This window comes from Taudactylus pleione, unplaced genomic scaffold (assembly GCF_031769625.1).
Source record: "Taudactylus pleione unplaced genomic scaffold, aTauple2 ptg000041l, whole genome shotgun sequence".
NCBI lineage: Eukaryota > Metazoa > Chordata > Amphibia > Anura > Myobatrachidae > Taudactylus > Taudactylus pleione.
Window position 1 is genome coordinate 30,595,502 of NW_028284443.1, and position 21,426 is coordinate 30,616,927.

At 44.8% G+C, this 21,426-nt stretch overlaps 1 protein-coding gene across 1 annotated transcript in view; it reads right to left on the bottom strand.

The window, feature by feature from the left end:
- Positions 1-21,426, bottom strand: part of ADAMTS20 (ADAM metallopeptidase with thrombospondin type 1 motif 20) — a 339,290-nt gene that overhangs the window by 264,960 nt on the left and 52,904 nt on the right. The window contains exon 3 of the mRNA XM_088456448.1: positions 16,183-16,348. Coding sequence (XP_088312574.1) covers positions 16,183-16,348 — 166 coding nt within the window. The remainder of the gene's footprint in view (positions 1-16,182; positions 16,349-21,426) is intronic.

Here is a 21,426-nt window from a genome sequence, read left to right on the forward strand (position 1 = left end):
GCATGTATATAAACTGCACTGAGCATGTGTATAAGCTGCACTGAGCATGTGTATAAGTTGCACTGCGCTTGCATTGCGATCACACTGTGACTACGGGCGCAGAGTGAGTGACAGGCTGTCAGAGTTTGGGGGTGGTGAAGGGGGAGTGATCGGAAAAACGCAGGCGCTTGGGTGTGCATAAATTAGCCACTGTAATTGCATATGCAGCTTGAGAGCACACTGCGTGCGAGGAGACTTGCAGTGTCTACGGCTGGTCAGACTCGGTGTAAATGCTGCGGTACTGTGGGTTGTGCGTCAATGGTACTGATGTTTACACAAAAGAGCAACATTGGACGGATTTGAGAAATCACTAGTGGGCGCCTTTATGCCGGTTGTGCTTTGGCAAGTTTTAGCATATTTTCAACGCTGCGTTCTGTGGAAATTCACAGCTGCGAACGCAATAGCGATCCTTACTGAATCAGGCCCAAAGTACACAGTAATAGCTTGATTCAAAACACCATCTATTGTTTCTCCAGTATAGTCACTCAGTGGAGTACCCAGCCAGTGTTGACAGTGACGAAATCGACAGCATTTAGGGTCTAATTCAGCAGTGATGTACCCAGTCAGTGTTGACAGTGACGAAATCGACAGCATTTAGGGTCTAATTCAGCAGCGGACACAAATGCAATCACAACTGCAATCGCTTACAGATCACAGTTGCTAAAATATGCTAATGCATGCCAAAGCACAGCCGACATAAAGACGTCCACTGCTGCCTTCTCATATCCGTCCAATGTTGCACTACTACGTAAACTTCGGTATTATCAATGCACATCAAGCAGTTACGCAGCATGTACGGTAGGTCTGACCAGCCGCAAACACTTCAGCTCTCCCCAAATGCAATCGCTATGGCTAATTTATGCATTCCCATGAAACAATGTTGATCAGACACATCTGTGTTTATGTAACCACTCCCCATTACCTCCACCAAATGCTGACCACATGACACTCACTTTGCGAATGGATCCTCTATGTAGGTGGTCACAAAACAATTGTGACGCGTGTACAGTGCGACTTATACGCATGTGCAATGATAAATAATCGCTCGAGTTGCGTAAACAGCAGCATTGCGTCCGCTGCTGAATCAGGCCCCTAGAGCACTTAGCAGTATAGCTTTCAACATGCCGTTTTAGATGCATGTCTAAAGCTAAAATGCCCACAGAGTAAAAATGCCATAAGTAGCATTTTTCACTGTGTCGGGTTAGTGCCACAGGAATTCTGCTGTCAATCTAGTCATTGTTGACAATGTGACCATTTACTTCCTAACTGCATCCCATCCTACTCCAACACTTCTTCCCAACAGCTGAGGTTTAGTTAGTCAGACCCAATGTAGTATTTTTCAAGGTAGAGGTTCTGAAAATATATCTGAAATCATATCCTCTGTTAAACAGTACTGTAAATCAAGAACTTGTTCTTGTATCTCCCAAAAAATTATATACATATCACATTAATGTGCTTGGTTCTCAGGTTAATTCTGTTTGTGTTGGTGCAAGACATCCTTGGATCCTTGGACATCCTTTGTTTTGAAAGATTTGTGTCAGTCAGCAGACTCATCACCTCTTGACTTGCATGTGCTACTGCCATATATTTTTACTCGTTTGAAGAAAGCAGTACAGATAACCGCTTTCTGCTGGCCCAACTGACTGATCCTACACTGAGTAACAATATGAAGCAACTGGTGGTACTTTCTATTGGTAGATTCTCCAGCCCAAGCTGCATGATTTGGTCTGGTAACATTTGTCAGTTGCTGAGAGTCTTAGTTGAATGTTCATGATTGCCTTTAAACAGAATATAGCCCTTTTCATGGCGCTCCAATATGATTGTCTTTTAGACTCTTCTACATAAGATTTCTGCTGCTGTTAATGACAGGTATGTTGACAGTGGCAATGCAAAGGAATTTCCCTGGAGATTTTCTGTACTAACAATAATCTGGTAGTTATTTTTCATGTGAGAGCTTACTGGTTTTGCATCTTGCATACCAAAATCCTCAATTATCTCCTACATTTTGCCTTCATAAATGAGGAAATAGATCCCTCGGTCAAGAAAAAAGAAAAATGTGCGGTGCTGGTTGGTGAGCCAATACAAAAAGATAAATGTAATTAGTTTTATTAAGCTGCAACGGCCACCTACATGAGCACTGCAATTTCCCAACACATAAAGCAAAAACCCTTGAGTAGTGTAGCACTAGACAAATACATCTGTCACTCAGTATCTATGGGCCTTATTAAGAGTTGGACCAAAAGACAAATGCAAAATGCTGCCAGCTACAAAAAAAACTCCAGTATGCGACATATTCACATTTCCATACCTCACGACATATGGGGGTTAAAACTCGGGACCCATTGTGCATGCCTGATGAGGGAACGTGGCCTCGTGTGAAAAAGGCGTGGCCTCATGGCGGGAGAGTTGTGGGGTATGGATTTGACTACAACACTGCATGTGCCTCCCTCTCCATGCAAGTAACAGCAGTTAATGTACTAGACACACAACAGGAGGTGTGGCTTGACAGTAAGTCCACTAAACAATGAATACACATTACCAGTCTACACTAATAATCATATGGGAGGTCTTTTTCTTCCCAAACAGAGTAGTAAACCGACTTTTTTTTTTTTTTTAAATGAGTGTTTAGTACACTGTAAACTTGCTTTTAAATCACAGCCACAACAGTTTTACTTCATTGTATTTTTGGGTGTATGTAAGATGCATTTGATCAATCAGATGCAGCCTATCACCAACATCGACAGCTGATTTGCACAAGTCATGTCCTTCCAAACAAGCGCATTCACTCTTATAAACCGGCCATCTTAGGAGCATTTCCCAACCCCCTTTTTGCAGGGAGCAGTAAATGTAGCTTTCCTGGAAAAAAAACATTCATTGCGAATAGTCATGCATGTGCACTAGAAGAGAGAGCAAGGTGCGTTTATTTCCAACTCTGAACGAAGCCCTTTGTGTGCAAACAGGAGGTAGCTTTGCTCTTAAACAAATTCTCCTTTATTAGCACTTCATTTATTTTTATATCATATGTCCTTTCAGCCTACTTCAACCGTTTATATTTTGCTGGAATTTGCATACAACGTCTGGCCTTTGAGAATTTTTAAATCATTGTCGTTGTTCAATGTAAATATCCCCTTTCAGTTCTCTCTGCTGGAAAGCTGTTTTCACATGAAAATGTTTTATTTGCATTTTCTTTGAAGCCCCCATACAGTAAGCAAGGCCCTGATTGTGTGTTTGACTACTGGAGTAAATCTTATCATAAGAGGCTGTCTCTTCTTCAGATGCTTATGTCCATCTGTTTCCCTTTTGAAAGATAATAGTGTTCATCCCAGGATGTGGGTTAAGAGACATACAGGTGGTTTACCCTTGCCTTACCTTGTGGAAGTCCATGATCTCCAACCCAAAAATGAACTAAAACATTTGTTCAGATGAAGTGGTACTCTGTTTAGTGTTGGATCTCTCTGGTGATCCAGATCGAGACGTCTTGGGCTAGCTGTATGTTCTGAATTGTGAGTGAAGCTGGATAGACTAATAATACTACTCTTCATGCAGGCCATTGGTAGTGGTAGCAGGAGACTGGTGCTGCAGGGAAGTCAGACAGATAATGAGACCAGATGTATGCTAGCAGGATAGCCCGTGGCTGTAGCAGGTTGAAGCACAACTGAAGCAGTCTGCAGAAGTTTACTGGCACTGGGTGCTGGAAGCACAAATGAAGCAGACTGTTGGAATGAACTGGCACTGTCCAAATGGCAGTGCCCAAAGTCCAGAACGTTGGGAATCACTGGGAGGAGACCAGACACATTTTAGATAAGTGACTTAGAAACTTGGGGATGCCACAGGGGGACAGCAGGAGCACAAATAGACACTTATACCCATTTCATACCACCGTTTCAACCCGGGTTTATGCCAGGATAATGGTCCCCTCCCAAAAAACACACAGGACCAGTGATTTGGGTTTCCAACCTTGGTAGCTTGCAGGGTTGGACAAGGGAAGGTCCTGAGTTAAGGGGCAGTGTGAACGGGTAACCTGGTTCATCCAACCTGGGTCCTGTTTACAGCATAGGGAGAGACAGATTCCCTGTATGCTAAAACTCGCTCTTTGCATCCATACAAACAGATCCATCTGACAGAATCAACCCCTATGTCTTCAACCATTGCAGAGTTGCATTTCTGTCTCTAGCGGTCCAATGATATTCTCCTGCAAGTTTTTTCCTTTGCATAGTCTTATTTGTTATAGTTTCCACAGAATACTGAACTTACTATTTAAAACTGGATTTTTAATGCTGCTTTTGGAATGCAATCCACATGCTTTTTGCAGCAGTCTCATATTTTATGTGAATTAGCATGTCTTCTTTAACTAATATGGTTGCTTGTGCCTGTCTGCTTTTTGTTTATTAATTTTTTATGTTATTAATCACTAGTCTATATTAAAAACCTCCCATAATCATCTCTGGATTGCAACATCTTAAAACTAAATGTATACAGTTGGTAATTGTTATTATTCAGTTTAGGCATTGCCAATTTAAGCTGTCTGTAATTTTTTTCTTGAAATACAGGGCTGAATTACTCACATGAACTATGAAGATTTCAAATGGGAAATTGGCTATAGTCTTCTGTAGTCCTATGACTGGGAACAAAGGCCCTCATTCAGAGGTGGTCGCAAGAAGCGATCGCTGAATGAGGGCGGCCCCTTCTTTTTTTTAGTGTGGCCTCCTGGTCACTCGCTAAGCTGTGGGTTACCACCCACAGCTTAGCGACCGACCAGGGTGATGGTCGCGATGGTCAAGACCATCGCGACCATCGGGGCTTGCGACGAGACCCTAAGGTTGGGTCTCGGCAACCGCAAGCCCCAGGGAGCTTCCTGCTCTGATCGAGCAGGAAGCTCCCCACTGACATCCTCCGTTTGTGTAGCCACCCCCCCGCCCCGCCAACAAAATGGGCCGAGCTGTCGATCAACATCGACAGCCGGCCCATTTGTAGTGAACTCCGGAGCGAGAGAGTTTCTCTCTCGCTCCGGGGCTTGCGAGTGCGCAGCACTTGCGACCGGGTCTGAATGAGGTCCAAAGACTGCTGCATAAGATGCTTCTCTGTTCAAGCATCAAACACACAGGAAAGATTGTGGGATACAACTTTAAAAGTACCAATACATAGTAACTGCATAAGATGTATAATTAAGAGATAACATGACATAAGATGGATGATTAAAAGGCAAAGTAGAAGAGAGTATACTATCATGACAAAGAGAAACAGATCACACTGATACAGTAGCTTGAGACATACTGATATTTTCTGTACCTCTAGTATAGTCATTCAATTTGCAACCATTGTCATACTCCAACAGAAATTAATGCATAAAGAACTTGTTTTGCAGGGTTGTGTATGGGATCTCGGCGCTCGGGATCCCGGCAGTCAGAATCACAATTCCCAGCATCCTGACAGGGTTAGGATACCGACACGTGTCTGTCAGTATCCTAACCCTCCCCCTCTCCCTACCCTTAACCCTCCTTCACCGATGCCTAAACCTAACCTCTCCCCTAGTGCCTAAACCTAACTTTGCTGCTCCCAAACCCTAACACTCCCCCCCTTAGGGCCTGATTCAGACCCGCTCGTAAGTGTACGCACGCTCTGAGCGATGGTCGCACAACTGCGCATGCGTATGGTTCGCAATGTGCGTGCGCAAACCAGTCATTGTGGTCGGAAATCGTGCGCTCGTAAAACACAGAGGGGCTGCTATTTTGAGTGACAGAATGTGCCGTTTGTGGGTGGTAACGGGAAGGTGCTTGAAAACGGGGCAGTGGTTGTGCGAACGCAGGCATGCCCAATGGTCAAAAAGGCGTTTAATGGGAGTGCATAATTAGCAAAGGAGTGTCATCGATCACGTCACTTGGTTGTCTTTTAGCCTGAACTGCTCACAGTGATTACGGGAAGCAATTCCTACCTCAAGCGCTGTGAGCAGTTCAGATGCCGTTCGATGTTCCCAATTAGTCTAATAAAAACAGGAGATGACGTGATTTGCGAACGGCAAAGGGGCGTCTTGGAAAAATAGTGACCGCATTTAGCGGACCCTCGCACTGACATAGAGGCGTCCTCACACCGCAAAGAGCAAGCGCTCAATTTAAATATCCGGCCCCTTTTTGAGAGCGAGCGAATGCAAATAGCGTCCGGGTCTGAATCAGGCCCTTAGTGCCTAACCTTCCCCTTAGTGATGGCGGTCAAGATGAAGACAGGTATCAGGATTCCAGGGCCAGCATTCTAAGCGCTGGCATCCCAACTATCTGTATTTTGACTGGATCCGATTTGCATTGGCCAGATTCAAAACATAAAAGTGACACATGTAAAAAATACCATGCCAATGTCCCTTTACTCTCATAATTAATTTTTGATTAATTCTGTGTTTTTACTAGGGGTGAGCGGGTTCGGATTTCTGAAATCCGAACCCCCCCGAGCCCCCCCGATCCGAGTCCGATCCGAATCAGGCTCGACTTTTCCCGCCTGACTCGGATCTGAAATCGAGGCAAAACGTCATCATCCCGCCTTCCGAGTCTCGCGGGTTTTGGATCCTATATAAGGTACCCACGTCGGCGCCATTTTCTCACTCGGCTGTGGACAGTGAAGAGGGAGGGTGGGAGTTAGGGCTGTGTAGTGTAGTGTAGTGTAGTGCTGCTGTTGTCCACTACTTCAAAGTTCATAGGGGCTGGCTGTGTTGTGCTGTGCTGCTGTTGTTAATAGGGGCTGTGTCCACTACTTCAAAGTCCATAGGGGCTGGCTGGACTGTGTTGTGCAGTCAGTTCTCCATAGGGGCTGTGTCCACTCCAAAGTCCTGTGCAGTGTCCCAGTCCTAAAGGAGTGCTGCAGTGTTGTCCAGGGGGTGCTCTGTCCATCAGGGGTGCTCCCCCCAAGTGCTAAAAAAATAATATATTTTCTGTGTTTGTGAATTGTGTGCGCAGTAGCCGCACGTGCATCAACAAAGTAGTGCCAAGCGTGCGCCTGTGTCATAAGTAAAGGGCCGGCTGGCTTGACCGTTAAGGGTGCTGTAACCCCCGAAAGTACACTCCAGTCCAAACCCAAAAAAAAATTATTTTCTGTGTTTGTGAATTGTGTGCGCAGTAGCCGCACGTGCATCAACAAAGTAGTGCCAAGCGTGCGCCTGTGTCATAAGTAAAGGGCCGGCTGGCTTGACCGTTAAGGGTGCTGTAACCCCCGAAAGTACACTCCAGTCCAAACCAAAAAAAAAATTATTTTCTGTGTTTGTGAATTGTGTGCGCAGTAGCCGCACGTGCATCAACAAAGTAGTGCCAAGCGTGCGCCTGTGTCATAAGTAAAGGGCCGGCTGGCTTGACCGTTAAGGGTGCTGTAACCCCCGAAAGTACACTCCAGTCCAAACCAAAAAAAAAATTATTTTCTGTGTTTGTGAATTGTGTGCGCAGTAGCCGCACGTGCATCAACAAAGTAGTGCCAAGCGTGCGCCTGTGTCATAAGTAAAGGGCCGGCTGGCTTGACCGTTAAGGGTGCTGTAACCCCCGAAAGTACACTCCAGTCCAAACCAAAAAAAAAATTATTTTCTGTGTTTGTGAATTGTGTGCGCAGTAGCCGCACGTGCATCAACAAAGTAGTGCCAAGCGTGCGCCTGTGTCATAAGTAAAGGGCCGGCTGGCTTGACCGTTAAAGGGTGCTGTAACCCCCGAAAGTACACTCCAGTCCAAACCTAAAAAAAAAATATTTTCTGTGTTTGTGAATTGTGTGCGCAGTAGCCGCACGTGCATCAACAAAGTAGTGCCAAGCGTGCGCCTGTGTCATAAGTAAAGGGCCGGCTGGCTTGACCGTTAAGGGTGCTGTAACCCCCGAAAGTACACTCCAGTCCAAACCAAAAAAAAATTATTTTCTGTGTTTGTGAATTGTGTGCGCAGTAGCCGCACGTGCATCAACAAAGTAGTGCCAAGCGTGCGCCTGTGTCATAAGTAAAGGGCCGGCTGGCTTGACCGTTAAGGGTGCTGTAACCCCCGAAAGTACACTCCAGTCCAAACCAAAAAAAAAATTATTTTCTGTGTTTGTGAATTGTGTGCACTGTGGCTGCACGTGCATCAACAAAGGAGCAGCGCCAAGCGTGCGCCTGTGTCCCATAAGTAAAGAGCCGGCTGGCTCATTTCTTAAAGGGTGGTGTAACCCACAAAGTGCACTACTCTCCAGCAAAAATAAAATAATATTTTCTGTGTTTGTGTGCGCTTTAGCCGCACGTATATATATCAATATAACATAAATGGAGGACCAAACTTTCTCCGATAAAAATAAAATAGGGAAAGAAACCTCTTCCTCCTAGTGCTGTTGCTGCTGCTGGGAGTTGTTCATCATCCCAGAGAGGAAGTAGGAACATCACTACTTTTACTAAACAATTGACCCTCCAACAGTCCCTAGCGATGAGGATGAAGTACGACAGCAGTCATCCTGAAGCAAAACGTATAACTGAGGCCTTGACTGCTATGTTGGTGTTAGACGTGCGTCCGGTATCCGACATTAGTGCAGTGGGATTTAGACAATTGATGGAGTTAGTGTGTCCTCGGTTCCAAATCCCGTCTAGATTCCACCTGCATCCTCAAAGCAGCAGCGACAAGCGTGCGTCTGTCTGTTAAAGGGTGGTGACACCCTCAAAGTGTGCTACACAAACAATTAAAATATTGTTCTTTTTTTCTCTGTCTTTGTGAATTGTGTGGGCTGTAGCCGCACCTGCATCCTTAAAGCAGCAGCGACAAGCATGCGTCTGTCTGTTAAAGGGTGGTGACACCCTCAAAGTGTGCTACACAAACAATTAAAATATTGTTCTTTTTTCTGTCTTTGTGAATTGTGTGGGCTGTAGCCGCACCTGCATCCTTAAAGCAGCAGCGACAAGCGTGCGTCTGTCTGTTAAAGGGTGGTGACACCCTCAAAGTGTGCTACACAAACAATTAAAATATTGTTCTTTTTTCTGTCTTTGTGAATTGTGTGGGCTGTAGCCGCACCTGCATCCTTAAAGCAGCAGCGACAAGCGTGCGTCTGTCTGTTAAAGGGTGGTGACACCCTCAAAGTGTGCTACAGAAACAATTAAAATATTGTTCTTTTTTCTGTCTTTGTGAATTGTGTGGGCTGTAGCCGCACCTGCATCCTTAAAGCAGCAGCGACAAGCGTGCGTCTGTCTGTTAAAGGGTGGTGTAACTCTCAAAGTGTTCCAAAAAATAAAAAACTATTTTTTTAATGTGTTTGTGACTTGTGTGCGATGTAGCCACACTTGCATCCTCAAAGCAGCAGCGACAAGCGTGCGTCTGTCTGTTAAAGGGTGGTGACACCCTCAAAGTGTGCTACAGAAACAATTAAAATATTGTTCTTTTTTCTGTCTTTGTGAATTGTGTGGGCTGTAGCCGCACCTGCATCCTTAAAGCAGCAGCGACAAGCGTGCGTCTGTCTGTTAAAGGGTGGTGTAACTCTCAAAGTGTTCCAAAAAATAAAAAACTATTTTTTTAATGTGTTTGTGACTTGTGTGCGATGTAGCCACACTTGCATCCTCAAAGCAGCAGCGACAAGCGTGCGTCTGTCTGTTAAAGGGTGGTGACACCCTCAAAGTGTGCTACAGAAACAATTAAAATATTGTTCTTTTTTTTTCTGTCTATGTGAATTGTGTGGGCTGTAGCCGCACCTGCATCCTTAAAGCAGCAGCGACAAGCGTGCGTCTGTCTGTTAAAGGGTGATGACACCTCAAAGTGTTCTACACAAACAATTAAAATATTGTTCTTTTTTTTTTCGGTCTTTGTGAAATGTGTGGGCTGTAGCCGCACCTGCATCCTTAAAGCAGCAGCGACAAGCGTGCGTCTGTCTGTTAAAGGGTGGTGACACCTCAAAGTGTTCTACACAAACAATTAAAATATTCTTCTTCTTTTTTCTGTCTTTGTGAATTGTGTGGGCTGTAGCCGCACTTGCATCCCCAAAGCAGCAGCGACAAGCGTGCGTCTGTTAAAGGGTGGTGTAACCCTCAAAGTGTGCTCCACAAACAATAAAAATATTCTTTTTTTTTTTCTGTCTTTGTGAATTGTGTGGGCTGTAGCCGCACTTGAATCCTCAAAGCAGCAGCGACAAGCGTGCGTCTGTCTGTTAAAGGATTACATCGGTGACAGCATCCAAGTAGGCATGTCAGACAGTCCGTACCTGTACTGGCAGGAAAAAGAAGCAATTTGGAGGTCCCTGTACAAACTGGCTCTATTTTACCTGAGTTGCCCCCCCTCCAGTGTGTACTCCGAAAGAGTGTTTAGTGCAGCCGGGAACCTTGTCAGCGAAAGGCGTAGGAGGTTGCTTCCACAAAATGTGGAGAAGATGATGTTCATAAAATGAATTATCAACTCTTCCAGGGAGACCAGCCTCCAGAACGTACAGAGGGACCTGTGGTTCCAGCAGGGACGAATTAATACTCTGTGAGGATGAGGATGTACACACTGAAGAGGGTGAGGAATCGGTGGATGAGGAGGATGAGGATGACATCTTGCCTCCGTAGAGCCAGTTTGTGCAGGGACACATTAATTGCCAGCTTGTTTTGTGGGGGCCCAAACGAACCAATCATTTCAGCCACAGTTGTGTGGCAGACCCTGGTGCTGAAATGATTGATTTGTTAAAGTGTGCATGTCCTGTTTATACAACATAAGGGTGGGTGGGAGGGCCCAAGGACAATTCCATCTTGCACTTCTTTTTTTTCTTTGCATTATGTACAGTTTGGGGCCTAGTTTTTCTAACTGCCATCCTGTCTGCCACTGCAGTGTCACTCCTAGATGGGTCACGTGTTTGTGCCGCCCACTCGTGTCGCTTAGCATAGTCATCCAGCTACCTCGGTGCAACCTTTTGGACATGAAAACACTATTGTGAGGTGTGAGGTGTTCAGAATAGACTGGAAATGAGTGGAAATTAAGGTTATTGAGGTTAATAATAGCATAGGAGCAGAGAAACCAACAAATTCTGTGATTTTAGCTGTTTTTATGCTTTTTTAAAAAAAAATACAGATCCAAAACACAAAACCCAGAACCCAAAACACGGAAGGGTGGTTTTGGCAAAACCAATCCAGATCCAAAACACGAAGAAAGATCCAGATCCAAAACCAAAACACAAAACACGAAAAGTGGCCGGTGCACACCCCTAGTTTTTACTGGATTTAATATATTCACCTCCAGCCAAACCAAGAAACATGTAAAGAACAAGCAGTGCGTTTTTAAAAGGGCAGTACCAAAAGCTGAGCTGAATGTGTGCTGCAGGTGTGCTTCACAATAAGATGCATCTGCACACACAGAAATGTAACAACCCACATCCACCTCATATTTTTCATGTTGTAAATTATGGTTTAATATTGCTGTATCTAAACCTAAAATTATTTTATGTATAGATTATAAAAAACATTATTTTTAAGGCAATACAAAAGAAAAGGTATTTGAAATGCAAAGAAAAGAAAAACATAATTTTGCGCTAGTTCCTAAATGATAACAAGAAGTTTAAATGTTATGTTTCTATTTTAACTTTCTCTCTCACACACACATCTCATTACACTTCTAACACACTATGAAGACTGCTTCTTTATTTGTGAGAATGAAAGGAAAAAGAGAGAGAGAGAGAGAGAGAGAGAGAGAGAGAGAGAGAGAGAACTAGGCCAACCTGTTCTTTAAGCAGACCAAAACCCAGCTAAAACATGAGTGGAAAGGTTGCAGTTCAGTGTGTAGTGACCAAATTATGGGCCTGATTCAGACCCGGTCGCAAGCGCTGTGGGCACGCAACTGGGTCGATGGTTGGCCAGTACGTATGCTCACGACGGAGCCGGCTCATGCGCACGACAGAGCCGGCTCCGTCGTGCGCATGCGCAAGACCCAGATAGCGACGGGCACTCCGTCACTCCGGGTCTTGCAACAAAGGGGTCTCCGTTTGGGGGCGGCCCCACTGACATCACGAGTGATGTCAATGGGAGAGATTTCGGCTCTGTTAGAGCCAAAATCTCTCTGGGGCTTGCAGCAACGAGACCCTACCACAAGGGTCTCGTCGCAAGCCCGATGGTCGCGATGGTCTTGACCATCGCGACCATCTTCCTGGCCGCTCGCTATAGCTGTGGGTGTAGCGAGCCATGGAGCAAGTGAAGTTTCTCACTCGCTCTGGGGCTCGCACACACGCGTGCGCAATGGCCAACCATCGACCCGCTTGCGAGCGCAGTGTGCTCGCGAGCGGGTCTGAATCAGGCCCTATGTCCTTCCCAATATTTTATATATTTTTGTAATTGTTACCTCTTCGACTCTTTCTCAGGTGAAACCTCTGGACACTTCATCTCTTCATTGATGACCCAAAATTATTAATGCTTGGTTTCCTGACTTCTAATTCTGTTTTTGAAAAATCAATTACTTTTTATTCACCATCATCGGTGTGGTCAGGGCTATTAAAATTAGGTTTTATGGCATGACCTTATCCATCATGACCAATATCTATTACATTACCATGTTTGCTTCCACAGGGCCAAGAAAGTTGAAGAGATCGGAGAGAGCACTACAGAAGCCAGATGTTTCACTAAATGTTACATTGACCACCAGAATCTATTTTCCTCTTGACTGTGAATATAACTCATAGCTGAGGAAATAGGGTAGCAGAGCATGAGTGCTTTCATCTCTTCACTGAGTGACCATTTCATAAAGTAACACTTTCTCCTCTTTGCTGGACAGAGGGGAAGGGGAAGTGAGTTATTCTGCTCTCGCCAGCACTTATTTTATCTTACAGAATACAATCAGTGGGTAAAAGAGCTGAAGTCCCTGCATCTGACCACATGAGGGAAAAAGAGAAGTGTTGTCAAATAATGGCGCACATATGTAAACAATTTTTTAAAAATATCATAAAACTTGACTTTTATTTATAATATTTAAAAACCGCCCTATGATGGACAGATACCAGTGAAATATAATTTTTAAATAAAACCTCTATGCATTCCCATAATATATAACTGCCCCCCTTTCCTAGGGGCTAATTAGGGAAGAATAGCATATTGGGGTGAAGGCACGGTACCTTAGTCTGGCATCCACACAATTAAAGGATTCCATATATTTGGACTATAATAATATCATTGCTTCAAGGGATCTGTGTGTTGTGCATATTGAAGAAATATATTAAAGGGTTGTTCTGATATAAATATGCCCATTAAAATAGTGGCCAATTTAAGACAACAAAACCTTATCAGTACACACATCTAAATATTTGATCCCTGGCACCCATTCTCTTTAGAATACTAGTATTCCAATAAAATGATATGTGCCATCCAATCCTTTTTTTGAAATTGTATTGAAAGATATATTACATAATACTGGAGAAGTTAAGACATTGGTAAGATTAATTAAACAACAACATAGTGATAAAGGCTTAATATAACTTTAATAAGATTATAAATTAAATAAAACCGGAAACATACAGTGGAATAATTGTTTTATTTTATTACACATTTTTCCAAATGTTATGTACTTCTCACCAAACTCTCTTATCTATATTTTAAACGTATATTTCGCTGGTATCGGTCCATCATCAAAAATTGTCTACATATGTGCGACATTCTATTATAACACTTCTCTTTTTCACTTATTTGACTATTTATTTGTTGTTATTGGCAGCACCCCTGACTATACCACGGACAAACATAATGTAAGATATAACAAAGTGTGAAGATGATCTTGTTTCGGTATCTCCTTGAAATCTGATCCCATGATGCTGCAGCAACCAGTGACAGTCACAGATAGACACACTCCACCATTCCTATCAGAAGTGGGCTGCCTTAAACCGTTCTTCCTGCCTGCTTGGATTGTGGATTTGAACAGCGGACAGAGCATTCCCTGCCTCCTTCTTAGCCACAGCTATTCACTGTGCAAGTGTAGAGACACACAGAATGCAGGTGTGTGCATGACTATACTAAATCTGCCTATTAACCTGACCTCACACTGCCAGTTTACAGCATACCTTTGCAACATCATGTAATCAGAAGCAGTGACTTCAGCTCTTCTACCTAATGATATCGTAACAAAAGTGTCAATGTCAAAACTAGGATTTCTGTCACTCGGGACAAGACAGTAATTTGACGCCCCCCCACCAATAAAAATAAACAAAAACAACGTACAGCACATAAAGGATGTGTGGTTTTGTGACACAGTAATGCCCCTTACAACACATTATTCCACAGTAATGCCCCTTGCAACACATTATGCCACAGCAATGCCCCTTGCAACACATTATGCAACAGTAATACCCTTTACAACAAATTATGTCACAGCAATGCCCCTTAAGGGTACACATTATGTCACAGTAATGCCCCCCAGTGACAGCAGCCCCTCCCACCAGAACTGACAGATGAAACACTATTAGAATCAGACTTTAACATTAAAATGGGATCTCCCAGTAAGCCAGCTGCCTCCTTTTACCTGCCAGGGCTGTGTGGTGGGTGAGCTTGGGCGGCGCAGGATGGGACGGAGGTGCCAAATGCCAGGGATCGGTCAGCACCACTGTCATTCTAATGTGGTGCCGGTCGCGAACCATTTGGAGCTCGCGGACCAGCAGCCACTGCTGATTGGCTGCCAGTCCACAAGCTCTGATTGGCTTGCAACTGGCATCACATTAGACTGATGGCTGCACTGTGTCTCTCAAGGCCGGGCTGCAGGCGGCTGCCTGCAGGTCCTGGTGTGCGGCCCAAACCCTAAAGTGCAACTACCTGGGGCCGCCCCACCTTGGCAGCCTCTCCTCGTCACCCCCTCAAGTTCAGTGCCCGGGGCACGTACCCCCTTAGACACCCCCCTTAGTTGCGGCCCTGAAAGTGTATGTTTGTGTGTGTGCGTGTGGGGGGGGAGGGGTGTCTGGAATAAATAACATACTGGGCTGGAGAATAGAGATAATGAAGAGGGTGACGAACAACAGGGATGGAGGAGTTATCAAGGGGCATAATAAAGGGGTCATGAAGTGGGGGGTTGTAATGTGTTCTATTATATACAATGTCAAAGGAATTCAGAGGCTCCACAATGGCAAACATTCTTTTGTAGCAATAGGGATGAGAAGGGCATCTGGGTAGATGCATTCTCCATGAACCATAGTGCCTTGCTACATTATTGTTTCCCTCCCTTTACTATCTCAAACAACCATTACACAACTTTAATTATATTGTTTTCGGTCTTCTTTTTTATCTTCCAAACCTACTCTGGCCAACAAGGCAAACAGTGTAACCTTTGTTTGTGCGTTCTCTTTCACTCCCCACTAAAAATCACTACAAAGATCTTCTAATATGCATTTCCAGAATGTTTCTGACCCAAGAAGTCATAAAACCATAATTCACTCATCGCTTATACATATACAAAACTGAAATTGTTTCCATTATAGGCCTCTGCTTTTTGGTTCAATCAAAATCGCTGGTGAAGCTTCATACAGTGGGCCTGATTACCGATCACAACTGCAATTACGCACGCAATCGGCCGATTGTTGCGTTCTGCACATGAGTAGGAATCACAGTGCACGTGCGTGAACCAGGATTGCGATCGCAGTGACTACACAAAAGATGAAGGTTTGCCTTGTTCTAAGATCCAAACTTGGTGGGAAAATCAGAGCCAAAACTGAACCGCTCATCTCCAAAAATAGCTTCCAAAAGGGAAGTTAATAAAGCTGGTGCTATTTTCTATTTCTACTTTTTGCTTATTAGCTTTATAAAACAGTTATTGGTGCACAGCAATGCTGTGAGGTCATTTTTGCATAGATTTTGATTTTGGCAATGGAGTTAGGAAGTGGTTTACAGTGGAGTAAACCTTTCAAAATTCTGCTGTGTGCCCCTGAAATGTCCAAGCTTTCCACTTTAAAGCATGTTCTCACATGATTATAGAAACCATTACTTGTCATGGGCATCGCTAGCCTACACACTCTCCAAATGGAGTACTGGGGATTCCATATTCACTAAAAAATTGTGGATCAGCAACTTTCTCAACAAAATGTGCACCATCCAACCATCCAACAACTCAACTACTTTTACTAAAAACTGTATGTCTTAACTAGTGTAATGTTTATTGGATTTTCCAGCAACTGATCAACCCCTGATCAACATTCTGTTCATAAAGCATATGACTGAACCATTAAACTTTACTGTTATCCACCAACTACCTGAAACTTCACAGCTTGGATTTGCTTTTCCAGAAGATCCCCCAGATTTTGGTGGATTTTTGTAGAGAAGATGTGGTTTGCTGTGCTCATCTTCATGCTCCACGTCATCACATTTCATCAAAGGTTCTAAAAAATATTCCCCATCGTGTGCTTTAAAAGTTCCAATCTATGTGACAAAAAAAATAAGTTGATATGTTTTATTAGAATCATACTGACCATATGGTTCAAATTACACTTATAAAGAAAAAAAAACTGTCCTACAAAAATAAAGTAAGTAAGCCATAAATGAAATGCATCACATTTTTCCAGCTAAAGCTGGGTACATAGTATACAATGTATCATATGATATATAGTTCCGTTGCAAATTGGAACGATATATCATAGACATCATATAGTGTGTATGCCCGATCCGTCAGTTCCATCAGTCATTCTTTGCATCGTCCCATATGCTGCGTTGCATGGCAGATGAGATGATGCAAGGAGTGACGCAGTGCTGTTACATGCAGCAAGTAACAATAACCGCTCAACCCCACGCCGGATCATGCAGTTTGCACAGTGTGCGCAAAGTATCATTACATTGGTCGCTGTATCGCTGGGTTGCACAGTTGTATGGGATGTACCCAACTTTAGATTCATTGACCATAGCAACCCTTTGAAGAAGGTACTGGTTTACTCTTATCTCTCCAAATGTAACAAACAGCATAAAAAAGGTACATTAAGTATACTGAACTCATCAGTCTTCATAAAACCATACTTGTGTTATCCAGACGTCCAATAATGATTTATCCAGCATAAAGTGCTGAACATACAATATAACTATCATTTTATTTTTTAAATACTGGAAACCATATACGCATTTTTAATCTCTCCCATTGAGACCTATGCAACTTTTAATAACCTTAATGCTCCACATCAGAATAATAAGAATGTTAAGACTCATTTAGTGTTTGACACAAGTCAATTTACACTAAATAAGATTGTTTTTTGCAACACTGTACATAAGACACAACTTCCTCTCATGTTTAGAGTTAAACGTATCTTTGCATTTGTCATCACTTCAGTGAGAACTCAAGTGCAGTACAGTAAGGGTGTGCATGCACACATAAATAAAGCATGCCAATAAGAAAAATATCCTATTTAGAGTTAAAATTATCTTTAGACCTCTTCGGTTTTAAATGTATATTTTGCACCTACTGTATTAAAGGCAGATGCATAATTGCCAGTTGATAATCATGACTGACATATCTTTCATTGTTTAAAAATTTAAAAAATTAATCAAAAGTTGTTCCTCCAGGAGTCCCAATACATGGAAAGGTAGCACTTTTCAGTGTGCAACAGGTAGGATTGGGAAGAGTAACTCACTTGTATTTGTGTGATCTGGTTCCCATGCTGCAAGTTTCCCGGTTATAACGTTATCTAGTTCAGCTTATCTGCATCGGTTGCAGCTCCTAGAAGCCTGATAGCACTGCCGTTATAGCAGGGCAGTGGCTTCCCAATTGAAGTCCAGATTGGCAGTCCCAGGGGGGAAAATACATGAGACTACCTGTCCAGCTGTGATTAAGCAGGCAGCGCTTCAATGGGAAGCCACTGACACTGCCACTGCCAGGCAGCCATAGCCTGTCACTGGGGTGTCGACTTCTACATGGGGGGGGCAACCCTGCAGCCCCTAGGTAAATCCACTACTGGTCACTGTCCATCTGTTTTAGTAGAAATCAACCCAAGCTGTATAGTGCTGCTGCTGATTAAGGATTTTAGGAGGAGAGAGAAGATTTTTATTTAAAGCTTTTTTAAAAATTATTATTTAAATCATCAGAGAAACGATATAGGCCATAAAAGTTGTCGGACCGACAAAAATATATGAACATTAAATAATACAGAACAAGTTACAGTAAAATTTTGAGACCTTGTAGCAGAGCCGTATTGACCCATGGCCAGGCCCCTTGACTTGCTGACCTCTTTTCTCAGAGCGCATTCGTTCTTCCATTTCTTTTTTCTTTTGAAATCCTGACTTGTGCTTGTACATGTTGGCTGCCATATTCTTTTTAAAAAATATGAGATATGGTAAGAACTTACCCTTGTTATCTCTATTTCTACGAAGTCCATAGGGTTCCACAGGATACCTTGGGGTATAGGTGATGACGTCAGTCTTCAGGCACCACAGAGTTAAAGTTTTCAGCCTCCCAGGATGCATCTGGGTCCCTCTCCTATACCCCGCCCCCGGGCCAAGGCATCTCAGTTACGTCACAAGCCATACGCCGGAGAAGAAGAAAGAGAGAGAAGAAAAAAATCTGGACACTCACAAGAATCACATTCTCACCATAGGGAGACGGAAAAACCGGTGACCAGAATAAAGCCCATCTGCAGTACAGGTGCGACAGGGCGGGAGTCCTGTGGAACCCTATGGACTTCGTAGAAATAGAGATAACAAGGGTAAGTTCTTACCATATCTCATATTTTCTACTTCAGGGTCCATAGGGTATCCACAGGATACCTTGGGGATGTCCCAAAGCAGTATCCTTTAAGGGTGGGGACGCTCCTGTGCTGAGAGGAGAATCCGCCGACCGAAGGAAGCATCCTGAGAGGCAAAGATGTCAAAAGCGTAATACCTCACAAAGGTATTGACAGAAGACTACGTAGCAGCCTTGCAGATCTGAACTGCAGAGGCACCCCGTCTAGCTGCAAACGAAGGACCCATAGACCTAGTGGAATGAGCCCTCACCAAGGAGGGAACTGGAAGACCTTCATGAAGATAAGCTTCTGAAATTGCCATACGAATCCAGCCTGCCAAAGTCTACTTTGAAGCAGGCGAACCCTTTTTACGGAAGCCATAGAGGACAAACAAGGCGTCCGACTTCCTAAAAGAAGAAGTGCGGTCAACATAAATTCTCAATGCCCGCACAACATCCCAAGTGGCGTCACCCACTGAAAGTCCAGGTGAATTGAAAGCCGGCACAACAATTTCTTCATTGATGTGAAAACTGGATACCACTTCGGGAAGGAATCCCGGACGAGTGCGAAGCACCGCCCTATTCCTATGAAAAATCAGAAAAGGGGGTCTACAAGAGAGAACCCCTAAATCCGAAATCCGTCTGGCCGAGGCAATGGCCAGAAGGAATATGGTTTCAGCTGTAAGCCATTTAAAGTCCACTGAGTCCAGTGGTCCAAACGGCGGCCCCTAGAGAACTCTCAGGACCACAGCCCAATTCCAAGGCGCCACCGGTGGAACAAAAGGTGGCTGAATGCGAAGAACACCTCGCATAAAGTGTGTACATCAGAGAGCGCAGCAATCCTACGATGAAACCAGACTGACAGGGCAGACACCTGCACTCTCAGAGAAGCCAGGCGAAGCCCATGATCCAGTCCAGCCTGTAGGAAAGCCAACACCCTAGACAGGCGGAACTCCCTAAGGGAATACCCTCTAGGTCTACACCACCGGAAGAAAGTATGCCACACACAATGGTAGATTCTTGCCGAGGAAGGTTTACGAGCTCTTAGTATGGTTTGCACCACGGAGCTAGAAAAACCCTCTGGACCTTAGCATGACCGTTTCAACAGCCACACCGAGTCAGGTCCGGGTGAAGACAAGGACCCTATGACAGCAGATTCGGTCGTAATGGTAACCTCAGAGGAACGTCTACTGACAGACTCTGGAGGTCGGAGAACCAGTGCCGTCTGGGCCACTCGGAAGCTATCAACAGTAGCGCACCTCCTTCTTGATTTGAATTTCCGTAATACCCGCGGAAGAAGGGAAAACGGAGGGAAAAGGTAGGCAAACTGGAATGTCTACTAGACGGACAGGGCATACACCAGAGACGCCTTTTCGTCTCATGTTCGAGACCCGTACACCGGCAACTTGTTGTTGTGCCGGGACACCATGAGGTCTATCTCTGGAAGACCCCACTTGTCCACCAGACTCCGAAAGACGTCCTGGTATAAAGACCACTCTCCCGGTTCCTCCTTGCTGGTTTAAATAGGCCACTGTGGTGGCGTTGTCTGCACAGGGTGACCCTGGAGAACCGGCTGTGCCCGCTGGAGAGCTCTTGACACCGCATGGAGCTCCAAAATGTTTATTGGAAGCTCCGCTACCGCCCGAGTCCACCTGCCCTGAAACAAGTGTGGACCCGTGACAGCTCCCCAGCACCGGAGACTGGCGTCCGTTGTTAACAGGACCCAGTTCGCCACCCAGAACGGGCGACCCTTGTTGAGGTGGGTCGTCTGCAAACACCAGGTTAGAGACAGGCGAACATCCGGAGTGAGCCCCATCGTCTGGGACTTGAGACACTGAGGCAATCCATTCCATCTGGACCGGATCAATAGCAGCAGAGGTTTGGAGTGAAATTGGGCGTACTCCACCATGTCGAATACCGACACCATTGAGCCCAATAACCTCTTTGCCAAGTGTATCGACACTCGACGACACTGCAGACAACTGCGCACCCTCAACTACAAAGCAAGGATCTTTTCCTCCGTCACAAAGATCCACTGCTGCCTGGAGTCCAATAAGGCCCCGAGGTGCAGGATCCTCTGAGACGGGGTGAGAGTGGACCTCTGCCAGTTTGTCAACCAGCCGTGACGTTGCAGTACCGCAATCGTCAGATCCAGATGGTGTAAAAGAAGCTCTGGAGACCCCGCTATCAACAGGAGGTCGTCCAGATAAGGCAACAGTCGGACTCCCTGCGTCCGCAGGAGAGCCGCCATGACCGCCATGACCTTGGTGAATACCCGTGGAGCAGTCACCAGGCCAAAAGGCAGTGCCCGGAACTGGAAATGTTCGTTGCAGATTGTAAATCTGAGGAACTGCTGATGGCGCAAAAGAATAGGGACATGCAGGTAAGCGTCCTGGATGTCCAATGACACCATGTAGTCCCCAGGTTCCAGTGCCAGAATAATGGACCGCAGGGTCTCCATCCGAAACAGAGGCACCCTCAAGGACTTGCTGAGGGCCTTTAGGTTTAGTATTGAACGGTAAGACCCATTGGGTTTCTGCACCAAAAATAGAATGGAATAGAAACCCAGGCCCCTCTGGAAATTGGAACATGCACTGCGACCAGCACCGGGCGAACTGAAGCAGGCACCCCCCACTTTGGGGTCCCCCAAAAGGAGGCCTGGACCTTCAGGCCGCAGGTTTGTTATCTGGCCTAGGAGCCGGACGTCTGGTACTCCTGACCTGTTTCTTGGGCTTGGACAATTTCTTGGCCCCAGCCTGCCGTGGAAAGGACTGTACTTTAGGCCTACCATGGGCCC